General features: G+C 37.1%; 1 protein-coding gene across 2 annotated transcripts in view; it reads right to left on the bottom strand.

Moving 5' to 3' along the window:
- DYTN (dystrotelin) overlaps positions 1–17,647 on the bottom strand; it is a 50,562-nt gene extending 32,915 nt beyond the window's left edge. The window contains exons 1-10 of one of the 2 annotated variants that reach the window (XM_064660593.1): positions 13,939–17,647; positions 12,416–12,462; positions 10,308–10,382; positions 8,665–8,866; positions 6,675–6,760; positions 5,719–5,807; positions 4,984–5,055; positions 4,475–4,638; positions 3,517–3,628; positions 758–900 (exon numbers count right to left, since the gene is read on the bottom strand). In XM_064660593.1, coding sequence (XP_064516663.1) covers positions 758–900; positions 3,517–3,628; positions 4,475–4,638; positions 4,984–5,055; positions 5,719–5,807; positions 6,675–6,760; positions 8,665–8,866; positions 10,308–10,382; positions 12,416–12,462; positions 13,939–14,093 — 1,145 coding nt within the window. In that variant the 5' untranslated portion in view covers positions 14,094–17,647. Of the gene's footprint in view, positions 1–757; positions 901–3,516; positions 3,629–4,474; positions 4,639–4,983; positions 5,056–5,718; positions 5,808–6,674; positions 6,761–8,664; positions 8,867–9,262; positions 9,878–10,307; positions 10,383–12,415; positions 12,463–13,938 lie in introns of those variants that run through there. The other variant, XM_064660594.1, reaches the window with a different exon arrangement.
- Between the last annotated feature and the right edge of the window lie 316 nt (positions 17,648–17,963).

The raw sequence follows: 17,963 nt of genomic DNA, 5'->3' as shown, positions 1-17,963 counted from the left end.
GAGAGTTGCTAGGCCTTTATACAACTAGAAAGGAATCTCACCCTTTGCACGGTTGTAGTTTATATGCTTATCTCTTTTAATCATTCCCTTTAGTTTCTACACCTAAATATCAACAAAAATCTCATAGCAAGGAAGGAGAAACTATTGGGAAAAATCACAACACAACCTCCAATGCTCATTATTAACCACTGTGATCAGTGGAAATACAGTAATGAATTTAAATATTAACCAAAGCACACCAAACAACTGGTCTGAAAGAACTGCAATGGTGAGATCATCTTACTACTGTGAGTAATCCCACAGGCCTGCAATTCAGTGGGACTTGAGTAGAATGACTGTCACTGAATACACTGTGGGTCACACGTGGAAAGTATTGCAGTTAATTTCCAATGAATTTTTCACAGAGGAGTTGCTTAAAAACCCATGCAGTTGTGACAGGTACTAAATATTTGCAATGCTTGACCCTAGACTGAGCATAAGAAATGGCACAGAGCAAGAGAGATAACATTAGGAAGGAGGGAAGGAAGACACGAACATGTTATATTTTATAAGACAACTGGTCATTAGGTCATCAGCACAGTAATTATGGTTAAGCTATAGAACAATGTACAGCAACTTCCCAGTTATTCCCTTTTTAATAGAAAAATTATGACATGGTATCTGTCATAACAAAATCATTTATTCAAAGGGCATAATCAAGCAATATTCCACATTCTGACATTCAGAGATTCTAAACTCATCTGAAAATGAAACTCACAGAGTCTTTTTGTGAGTAGGGAAGTGCCTCTCCTCCACTGTCTCCAGAGTCCTTCTCTGAGTCTCCTTTCTTCTGCAGCGCTCTTGAAACAGGTTGTTCCTGATGGTGCGGAGGAAGTGCTTTGCACTGGCCTTTGCTGACATCTATCGGAATGAGCAGTAACAAAGAAGGGAGTGAATTTTCAAGCAGGTGTTGCACAGAAGTAGACACAGTCCAAGGCAAAGGCAAGACATAAGAAAACAAAGGTCAACCTGCTCAACAATTGAAGAAGCTTGTGGCTGCTATCTGAGTCCTAGAAGGGGAGCTGAGCTGGATGATGATGCAGGACCACAGGCAAGAGCAGTTCCAATTCTTTAAGTAAACAAATCACTTTGCCTGGGCCAAATTGAGGCAGCCTGGAAATCCCTAATACAGGATTTTGGCAGTTACAATGACTAAGCTCACAGTCACAACAATAATTCTGCACAACTAGTATCTAAGTTCTCCCTTGATCAGTGGGAAGAAGTACTTTTATATTTGTATGAAGCATTCACAGATGTAGTCTTCCACAACTCATGTCCTCCTCTCGTAGCATATAGTAAAATACACATCCATTTGTCACAACAGTGTCAGGCTCAGTCAGGTACAACAGCTGTATTACAGGAGGACACAAACCAGTTCTGCCCCAGGAAGTGGCTGCTGCAAAACATGGGGTGAACCCTGACAGACTGAAGGAAAACAGAAAGAAAACACACCATATCCCTCCCAGTGTTTCTCAACGTGGTAGTAACATCACCACAAGGTGTCAGCACAGAAAGGAAAAACTGCCTTTATTTCAAATGCCCACGTAGGAGTTCACTCCCTGATAAAGACAAAGTGAAAACTTACCCAGACAAGGCCAGCATCTGCTAAAAGTGGAAGGGATGGGGACAGCAGCTTACTACTGATTCTTTTATGTCCCACACAAAGTATATAAAAGTGGTACCTATCATAGTCAGTAGCTTATCTTTTAATTTTGGTATAGACTTTGGCCTGTATTGTAATATTTGGCCTATAAAGTAATATTGACAGGGTTAATGTAGGATTAGGGCTTCATAAAGTAAACCCAAGTTCAGTGATCTAGTTGCAATACTGCAGAAACAATGTTGGAAAGCTCAATGTCAGACAGTATAGGTGAGGAAAGGGACTTCATTGTACAACAAAACTGATTTCACTCACTCATATTCACTCACAAGCACTAAATACATGTGTCCAAGTAGTCTTTCCAGCATTCACACCCCAAGGTGTATGTATACACATGATATGACCATAATGACTTGCAGTAACAGGGAGGACAAGAGATACTAGTTCTCCTTAAGCCTCCATGGTCTTAGTGTGATCATGGGCTGTTTTTTGGATGCACCTTTAGCTCCTTTAGGAGCTGGCAGTAATTGTGATCTTTTGCCTCCTTATTTGGGTGTCTGAGAGGTCTTGTTCTTTAACTTTACATCATCATCTCTCGTGATGACATCTTCAGATGGCACTTTGTCTTTTGTTTCAGGCTACCTTATGTTTTCCTGATTTGATTGTCCTGAGAAGCTGTGTGTGGAAGTTCTGTGATCTTGGTTACCACCTTATCTAGGCTGCATCACCTCCTGCCTTGTTAAATTCCTCTTGCCCTTCCTTCTGGTGCTTCGACATCTACACTCCCATTCACACCAATTTTAATGTCTCTACTAGAAGTCTCCACATGAGGAGATCAGTTGTCACTTGGTTCTCTTACTTTATCACAGATGGAGAATAAGGAAGAATATTTGGAAGAATGAACTGTTTTTAATGCAGATATTGAGCATCCAGATACAGTTTCTCACAGTGTTAGCACTGTGTTAGTGTTCTCTTCAGAAAGAGAACAATGAAGTGGCAACAGTGTAATATTTCCCCGGACAAAGGGTGACTACAAGAGCACTCTAACATTCTTTAGTTTTAGTGCAGACACTGGCTACTCAGGTATCTTTCACTTTAACTGCAGGGTGTTGGGAAGGAAACCATGAAGTTAAGTTTTCTAGGGAAATTTTCTTAAGTGCTTTTCAGTTCATTTACTGGAACAGAAGGATACTGTTATATAAATCCACAAAAAACCCCAAACACCTGTCTGCTGCTGTGTGCAAGATCTGGAATCTCCTGCTCAAAGGAGAAGCTGGTCTTCCAAACACAAATTCCCAGTGTTGTACTTCACCACTAGTGTGATGAAAGCACAAGTTGCCCCTGTAATGGAGTCCAAGTAGGTGAGCTTGTTTGGGCACATGCTGCCTCTTTGTGCCACATCCCTAACTGACAGAGACAAATGAATCAGAAGGGTTTACAATAAAGTGGGAAAACTCTGGGAGAAAAAACATTTCATGCAGGAGTTTGTACAACTTCAGGACGAATTAATTTTTGCATGAGTCTGCATTGGGATTGGGATGAAGGAGCACTGGGATACACTGACGGGACTTTACACAGGTTTAAGGATTATCTGTAAACAGTAAACTTGCCATTAAAGTCCTTGGAAAGAGGATTTGCACTAGGATATTTCATCTCTTTATTCAGTTATTTCAGAACAGAACACTCATTCCAAAGTTAGAAGCCACCTTTTTTCCTTTTCCTGTCACACTGTGCCCAGATTAATAATGCTAATATGTCATGGCCATTATGGCTAATCCACATACAATTTTATAATGAATGTAGTTCAAGAATCTACTGCCTACTTGCCTACAGGAAGAACCTGAACAGGGAAATTAATCAGTACAATGGGACTCTACCTGCACACAGTGTTCCACAACAGGATGTGACCTCTTGTGTGGTTTGCAGAGACGGCCAGTGAAAAAGCACGCTTGGCAAAGGTCAAAATTGAGGCACTTCAAACAGCGATACCTGTGAGGGAAAACAAAGGGATTCAATAACTTCTCCACAAGTAAGGACTTGGTGTAAGTGAGCTTAACTACTGAAAATACAGATCCCTGGGCTCTGAAATGCAGAGAAACAGCTTTGTTAGAATTATGACTTTCCTCAACATTCTCTGAATGCAAGTTATTTTGTCCAAATGATAATGGACTACTCTCCAAAACCACTATTGATTTTAGTATTATTTACTCACTGCATTGAAATGCAGTTCATGAAAGAAACAGCTGTTTAGCATCATTTTTGAGAATGCAGTTTCAACTTCATATGCTTCTTATGCACCAGCTTACATCTATTTGCTGCTCTCATGGAACTGTAATATTGAGTGACACATAATACATGATTGATGTAGGATTTGCAAGCAAAAAACTAAAAATGCAAGAAACTAAACTTGCAAGCTTACTACTAGTGAGAAAAGAGTAACAGTAAATTGATTTTCTGAGCATTCTGGTCAGAGGTAATGGATAGCGTTCTTTTCATACCACTATGCCATTTTATACCATTACTTAGATGAACAAGATGTTAAGATGGATAACCTAACTAGCCAGTTAATACAACTGGCTATGGGACAAAGAACTAAGAAACTAGAAACTCAGGTTTAATTGGCTTTACTTCTGAATTGCCAGTTTACCTTCAGCAAGTCTTCATAATCATGTCTGTGCTAGTGAGCTAAAGAGAAGCAGGATGCAGGCTTGAGCACTAGCTTGCGATGGTTCTCTCCCTCTTTTACTGACTAAATTAGATTATATCCAAAGTTTGTTGCTTAATACATCAGTTATAGCCTGTAAGGTATGCAAACAATAGTAAGAACTGATGTACCTGAGGCCAGTAATGGGGAAAACTTTGCAGACTCTACATCTAGCTTGGTGAAAAACCATTTCCGTGGCTGATAATCTGTAACATGTAGGGAGCCACAGGAGAACAGCAGGCTCCGATCTCAGCCAAGACAGGAATTTTTCTTCAACAATAGCTGAATTCAGAACCTAGAAAAAAGACATGTCTCAAGTTCATACATTCATTTGAAAAGAACGGGTGTTTCATCTACAATTCCTAATAAAATCTTTGAAATTGGACCTTGCTAGCACAGATTTTCCATTCATATAAAATGTTACTGGGTTCTAAAGGTCTGGGAATAAATGCAAAAGTCTTCAGCAGTATCTTACTGAACATCTTTTCTATAGATGCAAATCCTCCTTTACTGTGAGACTGTTGGTCAGCCCTGCCCCTTAACAGCAGGTACTTGGGGATGTTATGTGGTGACACACTTGCAGTTTTAATCAATCAGCAACATTCAAAATAATTTCCCAGGACATCAGAATTTCACTCACCCCATGGAAACAGTCATGAGTCGCACTTTCCACACAAGACAGAGTGCAGCTTTCTCCCACAATGGCTGGGATCTGCATTAAGAAGAAAGACTCAGAACTACCTCAATAAAAAACAGATGTTCCCATCATGCTCTGCTGCGATGGTGACAGCACACAGATGGTGAAGAATCTATAGAAATGCCATTTTACATACTGATCTGAAGAAAACCTGTTCATATTCATATCATCAGTATGCAGTTTCATAGCTCAACATGCCTCAGAATGATTTGCTTCCCACTCACTTACTGATATGGATCAACATACTATGTTGCCACACTATAATACCGAAGGACACTGGGTTTGAACCTCAGGAGTCATTTTCAGATCCCGTTTTCAGCACCAGTTCAGCTGCAAATACCTGTATGCTAAGGGATCTTCCTGCAACTGCAAACTATTCTAGTGAGTACAGACATCTGAAGTTTGGAGTTGCCTTAGAAACAGTTGCATGCAGCTGTTCCCAGGATGTGTAAGCTCAGGCAACATGACTGCAGAGGCATTCACCGATCCAAGCAGTGACTCTGACGGAGAAAAGGGACAGAATTTGATTCTTTTACCTATTTTGCATGGTAGTTCCCTATGACCACAGAGTATCCTATTGACTTCAGTCTCATAAGGTAATCAAACATAAAATGTATCAATCAGGTATTTTTTTTCTCTTACAAAATCCGTTGTGTAGCAGCATTGCAGTGGCATTACCTGATTTAAGTCTGTTAGTAGGCTTCTCAGGGCACTACGGGTAATCAAGGCCACCTTCCCATCAGGGACAGCATAAAACTGGAAGAAAGCTGAAAACAAGAGGAAAGAAACTGGAATCCTGGCAGAGCCTGAAGTGTCTTCAAGCTATCTTCAAACCACTATGGCGATGGCAGCCTATCAAATAAACTGCATAATAAAGTTCCACTTTATTATCCACCTAACAGGCTCACAGTGACTGCTGTGGCAATACTTTCTTCCTATGACAAGGGAAAGAGAAGGAAAGTAGGGAATTTATGGCAATTCCTTATTGCTGGCATTTAAGACAGGTAAGGAGGAAGGAAGCAATGAGCTCATTCTTGTGACATTAAGAAAAATATTTAAATATGTTTATACAGGAAGTGCCCTATTTAAATTGTGAATTGTTAATTGCAAATTGTAATCTGGACAGAAATATGCAGTAGGCAGTGGGAGAGTATGAGATGAATATTTCACTGGTGCTCCATTTGTTCTCCATTTTAGCCATTTAATTCAGGCAGAAATCTTTGTGCTGCACATTACACTGGGCCACCTTTATCTGCTATACTTAGTTCTTTAAGCATTTTTGTCTAATGTCTAAAAGATTGCTGGATCAAATATAAAAAATGGCCTTCTAATCCAATGAAATTTAAAACTAGTTTTCTGTTCTTTTCTGCGAGGCAAATAGAACGTGGCCTTCATTTTTAAGCTCTACTTATTTTAAACTTTACTATGATCTGTTCTGAGACTATGCAAAGATGACTACAGACATTAATTGAAAAGTATTATTCTGCATCAGCCTTTCTCTATAACAAAGCAGTCAACATAATTTACTTTTTGCATGGCAGAACTGTATTCTCTTCTAAAGTAAATAGTTACAATGGAGATTTTTCTTGATGTTCAGTATTTCAGGCAGTGTATAAAAATCATATATTTCCCACCTCTGTATTTAGCCAGTAGAGTGTCTCCTGAAAGGGCAATTAGGGCAGCTGCAGCAGATCTAATTTTGACATACCCTGTTCCAGATCTAAGAAAATAAAATAAGTCACAACACATTCACCAAGAATGTAAAAACTGAAACTTCTAAAGAATAAAATATTGCTATGTTAGGAGACAACTTCAAAACTCATACCCTTTTATATGTATAAATATAACTGATGTAACATTTCAGTGATAATTTATGTCTAGAACCCTTTGTCACTGAACATAACATCAGAGTTAACTGTTCCAAGATGCCACGCAATCATAAAACAAAACCACAACATCTCCTTCAAAGACCTCACGTTCCAAGTAAAATATAATTTTACTTTTACAATACATGTCCTAAAAAAAAAAAAATCTGCTCTTTATTTGTGGAAAGCCTTCCCAAATATGGAAGAGAATACAGGATACAACCTGGTTTTTGCATTATAACATCAGGTAGCTTCACTATGGCCCCAAATCTGCACTGAGCTTTTCTTGGGCTAATTCCATTTAATTTCACTGCAACTCAGTTTAAACAAAAGGATATAGGCAGGACCAGGACTTCAGTTTTGACCATTAGATAATAAATAGCCTATATTAATTTAGAACCCAAGTTTTTGACATAGGCACCTAATGAACAAAACAATTATTTTTTTGTGAAGACTAAGCAGACATGAATTGGAAAGCACAAATCAGGAAATGCTGGAATTCTATATTTAAGATACCACTTTTGTAAAGCTGTATTGCACTTCAGAATATCATTACATAACATTTTTTCCAAGAGTCTTTAGATAAATCCACAGTGCATAAAGCTGTAACATACTCTTCAAAGTATGTGCTCCTCCTATGAAATACTTTCCAGTGTTACTATGGAGAATAGCACTCAGAGAAAACTTGATTAGAAGAAAATTATAAGAAGCTTTTTCTATCCTATATACATGTCAAGAAATTTGTGAAAATTTAAAAAAAAGCAGCAAAAAGAAAATGACACAGTTTTAAAAAAACAGAATAAAAGACCAAGATAGTCCTGTTAAGGAGATTCTTCTAAATTATTTCCCTATGGTGCACACAAATTACAAAATACTCTTGATATTTCTAGCTTTTTTTCTTAATACACCAGTTTATTCTTAGCCTTCATTGATTTTTCTAAGTAAATAAACATTAACAATATGGGACTTCAAGGAGTAGTGATCATATTATTAATGAACACTGACTCAAGAAAAAGTCCTGAGACCACTTACATCTCACTCAATTTGAGTAAAAAACTTTGCTCCAATATATAAGGGAATAAATTTCACTCATGGTAAATAAATTGTACAATGAATTTAGCCTTTTAAATCTGATACAATCACAAACCAATCCTGCCTTTAGTTAATTAATTCATTATTCACAAACAATACATGAGAAAAATACACTCTGTGAACTGCCTCCTTATTACCTCCAGAAACTATTTGCTCTTCGCAGGAGCTGATCAGCTTAGTTATGAGACATCATTTTATTTTTCATAATTATTTGATGAAGTTTTTAAGCTGGAGAAAAATGAATGAAGAAAAGTGACTGGAAAATTCTTGACCTCTGCATGGGTGCTGCCCCTCAGAGGCAAATAGGGATTCCTTTGCAGAAGTATATCAAAATATCTTGGCAGTCAGAAGAAGAGCTACTCTGCAAAGCTGTTCAGAGAAAAAGCCAGCAGGGACTGGCAGAATACTGGACTTCCAGATAGTTTTGGAAACATTTGACCACCGTTTCTCTGATACAGCTTTTGCCTCATATTCTGACAGCTGAACTACTCCTAGCTTGTATACCAAGAAAAAAAATCAAAAGTGAGAGTTTTATACAGAAGTGGTGCAAGAGTGGTAGAAACAATACTTGGGGTGGGAACTACACGGTCTTTAAGGTCTCTTCCAAAAAAACATTCTATGATTCTATGATACTTCACGATGGATTTACATTTATTCTTCTTCTCACCTGTCATACATGGCAAAGAGCAGACTCAACGTGAATTCAGCGGCTCTCAGATCTACCTGGCCTGGTTTTTCTAATCTTGCCCTTTGGAACAGTTCTGTCAACATTCTAGAGATTTGCTGCATATTCAGAGAAATCTGCTCTCCCCTCTGGCTCCATTCACTTGATAGGATGTGCTGAATCAGAGAAACATCAATCAAATCCACTGTGGGAAAATTAAGGAAGAAATGAATGAGAATCCCTGCCTTTTCATGAATGGAAGAGCGACAATTTTGTATTAGAAAAGCCTAGCTAGGACAAGTTTGTAAAATGAAGTCTACAACAGTATGCAACATAAAAAGGAAGTAATCTGAGAAAGGTCTTGCTGGGTTTATGGATCTAGCAAAACTTGTGAGGCTACAAAGATAGAACAGCTCAACTAAAATTCCCCGAATGGGATTTTGGGATAGATAGGAAGGGGAGAAAACAGCATGATTAATTGCATCCAAATTACAGAGGAAAATAGTATGCTCAACTCCATCCAAATTACAGATGCAAGGTTTTTTCCATATATAGATAATATAAAATGACACACCACTCAGTATTGCAGGAAAAAGCTCACCTGTGAAAACAATTCATGCTTTGATGTAAGCTTTATTCTCATGCACAAATACAAAGAGAAGAGGGGTGCTGTGGCCAAGAAAGGGGTAAGAAGGCTGTATTATAAAAGTCCTATGGAACAACTAACATCCCGTAGGAAGAAAGCTATGGCTTCTTATAGGCCACATTCAGTACCACAGAGGCATGATCAATTGGCATTAACTTCAGAAGTGAAAAATTGTAGTAGACTGAAAGTCTGTGGATTGCTGAAGCAGCAGAGAATCTAGAATATGGTCTTTCCAGTGGTCTTTCCAGCACAGATGGGAAAATTGCAGTGTGAGTGAAACTCAGTCTGGAAACCCACGTGCACTTCTGGTCACCAGGGTTCAAGGAGGAGTAGAGCACCTGACTGCCTAGAGGAGACATGAAGGACTAGGCAACAGAGGTAATGAAAACCAGTACCTGCGGTTGTGCCCAAATGAAAAAAAACTATGACCAAGGCCAACAACCTAGTCATCTTTCTGTGTTATCCTCAAGACCTCACTTGCAACATTGTGCCTTTTCAGGAACAGATTGTTTCAGATGGAAAATTCAAGGATTTCCATAAAATTTAGCTCAATATGGTATTTACATCCAGTAATTTTGCTCTCATTAATACTTATAGTATCAATAATAATGCCAGTCAATGCATTTTCAATGATCCATGATTATTTCCAACAAATCAGCTACTAAGAAAAATGAGAATTTGATTTTTCACAAGCATTATAATGCACAAAGATTAATAGTTGCCAGGGATGTCTACATAGCAGTGTTGCAGACTGTAATAACAATTTGATTCTCCCATAAGTTTAGAATTTTACTAATGTATTTCCACTGACATTCAAAAGGAAAAAAAAATCAATTGTGTATGAAGCATTATCTAGATCTTAAGTGTTCATAATGCATTCTGAGATTCCCATGTGGAAAATGAGAGAGCAAAGTAGCATAATAACTCATGGCGACAGCAATGCAAATTTTTTAGAGATTCTTCTCCCTGTAAAAGCAGAGGATTCTCTTTGGCTACTAACATTGGCACAGACTTTGTACTGAGCGTAGTTTTAAGGCTGTTCTGTAGACGGAGCTCTGAACATCATTGAAAGCCTCTGTGAAAGAAAACAAACACACATTACAATAGAGCAGTTCATTTAAAACTAACTAAAAATCAAAACAACAAAATTTGGAGTTTGGAGTTGGTCAAAACTCTGAAGGAAAATTTTGAAAAAAAAATTCTTTTTTTTTTCAAATAACGGTGGGAAAAATGATCTCATAACCAGTGACACGGCTGTAAAAATAGAATTTACCATAGAGAGCACACCTGCATCTTTGGGCATTGAGTTTATTCATGGATCAGGAAAAGGGTTATGAACTGCCCATACTTTTAGCCAAGATCATAATGAAATAATATTTCTTCAGTCAAACAGGTTTCTTGATCAGAGATGCTCTTCGACAAGGAACAGTTTGTCAGTTTGCACAGCAGGGTTATTGTTTTGGATGTATACTGTTTCAAGCATTAAACAAATCTTCTGTCAAGTATCTGTGACTCTTGCAGAAGAAGATAAGCAATTTACCAGAGCAACTGGCTTTTGACATTTCTGCTTAGCAATTCCACTCAAGCTGCTTGACTAAATCCCATACCCCTACATGATTTCAGCTCATTTCTTTCATATCACTATAAGATGTTTTCCTGAGTGGAAAGTAAGGTCTGCTGAACATGGCCTATACCTGATACTTTACATACATACCTAGAATTTCAAGACCAAAAAAAAAAGGCTTGTTCACTAAACTTTAGAAACTAGAATGGGGTTTATCAGTTATCCTCCTGTCCTCAGAGACTCTTTTTTCCTGTACTTCCGAGAGAAAGAGTTATACACAGTTGATTAAGGTTACAGATAAGCAACAAATATGCATAACTGAGTAGAAATAACTCACAAAACACTTTACCTATTCAGTTTGGAAACAAGCCAATCTGTGTGCACTGCTTTCCCACAAATACACCAGATTAATATTAATAGTCAGCAAATTATGGGCTCTGGTGGTTCCCAGATGCTGCCTAAGCTATAGAAAGAAGCCAATAACTGCTATACCATCTGTTTAGTCCTGCTCTTGTCATACTATGTTTTGTGATATTATTTGGAGATGTAGTGTAGCATGTCATACAATGTGAAAAATGAGTTTTGACTTCCACGCATCATCAGTTCCCTTTCTCCAGTAAACTGATCCAAAGCCCTTTTGAAAGTATCAGAAAGGCTCCCACAGTTTTCAGTAGGCTGTGGATTAAGTTCCAAATGCTTATTTTCAAATACAAATGCTAGAAACATACACATCATCCAATTCAAACACCTTCCATGTGCAAGATGACTTTCTAAGTGAAGGGAATCTGTTTTAGAGGCCATCTGCTACTCAATTCAAGTCCATCCTTACAGACGAAATGTGGCCTCAAAGTCAGGCATTCTGTGCCTGTCAAACACAGTTCCAGAATTAACTTGTGAGAGCACACAAGTAAAATAGCAAAGAAAAAAAGCTCAAGTAAAATATAAAGCATTTTAGGATTATTATTTATGAGAGGCTATTTAGGGGCATTAAACTCTTTAATATCTCCTAGGAACAGGGTTTCCCCTTTGGACAGAAAATCAGCATGTAATCATTCTGCAGTGGGTCAAATTTCACCTCAAGAAGCATAAATGCCCTTAGTTGAGAAGTTGAGAAAGGAGCTCCTGCACATATCAAAGAGTGTTGTTCCCTGACATCTTTAGCTGGTTATCTGCTAGTTCTGCATTTTGTGCTACTTGTTCTGTAGCAGATGAAGCATTTGCTGAGATTTTGCACTCAGAGAGGGCATGTATGGCCATCCTTCATGCCTGTTTGAGAATATGGGAAAAAACTTAGCATATATATTATAAATTAGGGAAGATGATCCCAGTGTGCCATGAGCCAATGTGATAATGGCAAGGAAGGTGCCAGGGCAGATCCAACAATAAAGGTATGACTTAACAGCTGTGTAATTTGTCATTCATGTGCTACAGGACAGAAATTCTGAAAGTGGCATGACTTCATTACAGTTCAGTAGTTTCTGTTCAAAAAGACACAGAAATACCTCTTGAGAAAAGTTGGGAAAAAAAAAAAGAAAAATCCTCACCCTGCAAGTCTGGATCCATTTGAAATGAACAGATGGCATTAGGCATTCTATAACAAAACAAAAAAAGTGTAAAAGCACATATTCCAGACAGAGACATATCGAACCATTCAAATAAAACCCTTTAATCTGAACAATTTACTGGTTGCATTTCAGAAATTAAATTAAACAGAATACATAAGACAACATAGCAGTTCTGGTGCCACGTGCAGAGAAACGCCAGGAAATCGCACACTCTCTGCTCAGCATAAAGTAGGAGTAACTCAAGTAACTGCAAAACTCTAGCAGGGCAAAACTGATCCTCAAAACAGTTTCAAGTACAGGAAATGGGACCTTTCACTGTAAGAGTCCAGTGTTTACATGCAGGATTACCACACAGTCCATAGTGTACAATTTCAGGTCACAGAGGGTATAACTGTAAACCAGCCTCTTCCCAAGATTCATTGATTGCAATTGCTCACAAGTATTTCCTAAAATTTTCAAACAGAACTTATGTTTTTGTCTGAGGTGACATTATTTCTTATTGAGCTGACTTGGAAGGGAAGAAGGAAGGATAACCATGAACCTCCTTTTTTAAACAACTCTGAAAGCAAAAGTAATTATGTCCCTGATAATAATGGAAACTGAATGTCTCCCCTCAGGATTTATTTCATTAATGCTCTAAACTACATTATATTTTCAAACATAAAAATATGAATTAATTATAGTAACTATCAGTTAATATTACAGTTGCAAAACATTAGGTATAATAGATCTAAGTTTTACAAGATTCCAAGGGCCACATATACGGCTTATTGTGGAGAAAAAAAGAGAAATTTTGCCAGAATAAATAAAAATTAAATACTTGGAAAATATTTAAAACTTAAATAATACCTTTGGTGTTAAACCCTAACTTAAACAAATGTTCACTTACTGCATTTCTCCAGTGAGAATCATTGATCATTTGACATAAACATGACAGAATACTGGCCAATTATGAAGCATAAATATTCAATAATCTGTAATTGTTCAGTCTACCGTAAATATGCTTCTCACCATTTTAGTTGGTGAAAGTTGCTACTTTGTGTTTCAGTCTCTAAGTAATCTATAAATACTTAAAATAATGGTATACAGATTTGCTTTCATAACTTTTCATTAAAGACTACAATACCACAGTTTTTACTTAAGTCTTTCTTTGAAAGAAATACCACTATGTTTCTTTTCCACTGTTCTTCTATTTTATTCCTTACTAAGATTTAGAACTTGGACTCCACGCTGGGTTCTGCAAGACTACAGCTCTGCCCAACATTTACACAGGCATGTAACTTTGTACATATACATATGGATATGCAAATACATATGGAATATATATGCAAATATGATACAATTACTCCTAAAATACATGCAGTAGTAGGTGCCTCTGCATAGCCTGACAGAAAAGTCAATGTAGGCAAATCAATGAAATCAGAAAATTCTAAACAATGAATTAAAGATAAGTGTTTATTGAAAGCTACATGTTTTGTAAGAAACCTAGAAGGTAAACTTACAAACACACAGCTTGCCTCATGTTTTCCTCCTGTTTTTCTCTGCACCAAGGGTACATAAAATAAAGAAAGAGGATGGAATGAATGTAAAAATATACAGAACTCATTAGAATTTGCTTACTCAAATAAAAGCAGATCCTTACTGAATTATGCAGCATGCATAATCTATGAGCACCTGATACTGTAAAATGACAAGATCTCTATTCAGTACAGTGCAGTGTCCAACATTTAAATGACCCATATGGAAAGATCCTATAGCCTTCTATTAGGGTATTTATGGTCTCGAAGTTAAGCATGTGTTTATGTGTTTTACCAAACTGCCCACCATTATACAACATCATACCTATGAATCCTCCCTCCAAAACCTTACAAAAGGCATTATTAATGTATGTACAGTCTACATTTTTATATACAAAACTCTGTGGACAGTCCAGATCTTTACTGCAGTTAGAAATGCCTGGGTGAGATGAACAGAATCTACTTCAGTATTAGCACATCTACCTTACAATGAACATAATATGAAAGTAGAAGCAGTATCTGCCAGCCACCAAATCTGAACTAACTTTGCTCATTCATACACCATTTCAGTCAGTGTGTTATATTTCAGCTACTTGTGCCCTTTAACAATGAAAAAAACAGAAAACAAACAAATGAGAAAATTAAAATTATGTACAAATGTGCAGGAAATAAATTTTTACAATTATAAATCTTGGTTCCATTAATAAGAATACTCTTACGTGCAGAACAAGAGCAGCCCTTTTCTCGAAACCTATTGTAATGTGAAAGAAAAGCAATGTTTGATTACTTATATCTACTTTACTTGCCTTATAGGTTCTCAGAACATGTACTTCAGCAAATAAAATGCACTTTTAAACATGCTACATGATTAAGTTACAGTACAGAGAAAGACAAGCCACATGAAGTAAGGCAGAAATCTCCCAACAGATCAATTGACTTGATCACAGAGAATTTTTTTCTTTTGAAATCAGGCAACATATCATCAACATTTTAAATATGCATAAAATAACCTACAGCTACTTTTGTTTCCTGTGAAGGGTGAACACATTCTATGTTTTGTTCAAAGGCCAAAATTATTGTCTCCTCTTAAATATAGTAGCTGCTCTTACCTTTCTCTCATTACTTACTAAAGGCCCAAAAGTCAGACGACACTGCCAGAGGAGTCCAGTAGTTTTATAGCACTTAAAAGTTGATTTCAAGATGTAGTTCTAAAGGTTTTGCTTTTAAATTAATGCTGCTCACAACAAATGCCTGGCAAAGGCCCAGATCAAAGTATCAGGTAATTGTCTAAGCAGTCAAAACAGAGAACACTAATTAAATAGTAATAAATATCCTGAATTATTAAAGATAAAACTTCTTTGATCTTTGTTTCAAAGCATTTTTCTAAGGTTGGAGTGCAATATTTCTAAATTGAGGGGCCTTTACTAAGCATCTCCCAGTTGCTGAGAAACATGTTGCTATAGAGACTTAAAATAAGGTGGAAGCTGGCACAGTAATGCAGAAAGCACAGTGTGTTGAAACAAACAGTTGGTGCAGCTACACAAAGAAGAAAAATAGTAAGCCCTAGTGGTAATGTCCTAGAATAAAGATTGTTCAGACCAACCAGAAAGCTAACACACTCTTCACAACACCCAAACGTAAGGGTTTATGCAGAATATATATAACATTTGTAAGACCCATATATTTAGCTTAAAGCCCTTTTTCATAAATATTTCAACATCTACTCTAACATCCAGGTAGTAGGAGTCATCAATGCTATGAATATCCTGCATATATAACATTACTTGGTAATTTGTGAGATAATGTGTACTGGCTTATTACTTATAGAAACCCCAAAATTAGTGATGACTGAGTCAATTGCTGTGTTACAACTGTAACCAACTTTGAATACGTTACTATATTTTAGCTTTCCTACTATTTTAATTTTTGTCTTTCTCTCCCAAGCAAAGCTAGGAAAAGAAACTTTTCCATTCTATTATATTTCCACAAGGGAAGACATGAATTTCCCTGCAGGCCACTAGGCAAATCCAATTAGAATAGTTTAGGATACAAGAGACATCCCAAACATTTTTTTTTCTTTCACCTCCCAGCCTCTGAGAAAAAAAGCTTGTCAGCTAGTGACTAAGTCTGATAAGCCTGTTTATATATTGCAGAAACAGTTATGTACCTTCTCATTAGCAGCTGTGCAGTGTTGGTGCTTGAACTGCAGTTTGTTTGAACTGCTATCTCCACAGGCAAATCATATTCCATATAGAAAAAAACCCAAATGTAAATACACATTACAGAAGATAACTTTTCCTCTCCTGTCTTGGAGAAGGAGCTATGGAACAAACGAGGTAGTTTATAATGACTACTGGTAGCACCCCACTATGCTCTCCTGAGACTTCTACCTCCAGATGCTCCCCAGAAACTCAGCCAATTTTCTGTGCATATACTAGAAACTAATTCTGTGGAGACCATTTCCTCATGAAATTACTGATTCCTAACCCCTTTCTTCAAGATTTTCTACTACACCTGCCTCTAAAATTTCCATGTGAACTCCTCCTATATATAACATATACTCCTCTTGGTTTCCTCATATAAGAAGTCTACCCCTGTTCAGAACTTGAACCTCCACTTGAACAGAAATAATGAATTTATTCCAACTATATGTATCTGATTCAAAGAACAGAAAGCTTTCTATTTTGCTTTAAACATAACTGATAAAATCAGCAAGTACAGTAACATTTCATGAACACAGTTTCCATTTTTTAAGGCCCCAAAGACATACAAGTGAGAGTGGTTCCTCAATAATTCTGTTTACACAAGGACTTAATTAATTGCATATTTGACTTAAAACATATGCGTATTCCCTTGAAACTCACGAGATAAATAAAAAAACCCCATGGGGACAAAAAATTATCTTGTCACTAAGGAGATGGACTTATATTTTTGTGTGAAAAATCAATTTTGCCTAAGAAGATATATTATTACACAAGTCCTATATTTCAATACATTCAAAATAAGTATCTGGAGTTAGAAAATTGCTACTCTAGGTGTGACAATCCTACTCAATATTTTCATAATAGGAACACTAAACTATGTTTTTGCAACAGTTTATTGGTCTGAAGAAATAAGCTGTTGGATGCAAATGAAATCCTAGACTCATTAGAATCAGTTGGAATTTTATTTTGGTCTCCAGATTAAGAATGTTACATTCATTCTGATTTTGAAATATTTTTCTGCCTAGAGATTTCCTGTTTTTTTATGAAGAAGATACAGCAAAAGCTATGACAATGTTTAAACGTTTTTTGTAGTTTGCTCTCTGGAGCAATGAAAGTCTTATTTTAGTATGGGAATTTCCAGCATTTTTCCTCCAGACAACTCTGGCTAAAGTGACCCAGTAGGCAAGGTTTCCATTTCTGTAAAAAAAAAAGGCAAAAACACTACATATTTTTTGCCAGCCTTTTAAAATGCCTACACATTTAAAGAGATCAGCAGGGCACTCTGGGAACATTTGAACACCTGATACTGATGTCACAAGAGAAGACCACAACTAAGCAGATAGCTGCTAGCAGTGGGAAGGCCTCTGCTTAGTGTTTAACGCAGCCACAAGAGGAATAGGGCAGCTCTACAGAAGAGCAGTGCCATATACATAGGGAGCAGGCAGGGAAGGACACTGTTATCTAATTGAGAATCTCCTGTCTGGGTTAAACAAGGTCATGATTAGCCAAATAATTAAACTCTGTATTATCAAGAATGTTTTATTGTGTCTGTAGTTCTTTCCCAAGAAAAAAGCATGGATAACCAAAAGGCTTATGTGCTCGCTACAGGCTCTGGGCATCAAGCTCCAAACAGTTTTCCCATTCTTCAGCCTGCCCTTAGTGGAGAAGAACAGCTCATAGTATGGTAAGTGCTGATATAAAAGTACTGGAAAGAATTTGAAGGAAGGGAGAAAGAAAACTAACTAGAAAAAAGGTCTGTATGACTTAAAAGTAGAAAGAAATTGCTATAACATTGGAAAAGTGCAG

Source organism: Pseudopipra pipra, chromosome 7 (assembly GCF_036250125.1).
Source record: "Pseudopipra pipra isolate bDixPip1 chromosome 7, bDixPip1.hap1, whole genome shotgun sequence".
NCBI lineage: Eukaryota > Metazoa > Chordata > Aves > Passeriformes > Pipridae > Pseudopipra > Pseudopipra pipra.
This window is presented reverse-complemented; position numbering and strand designations above follow the sequence as displayed.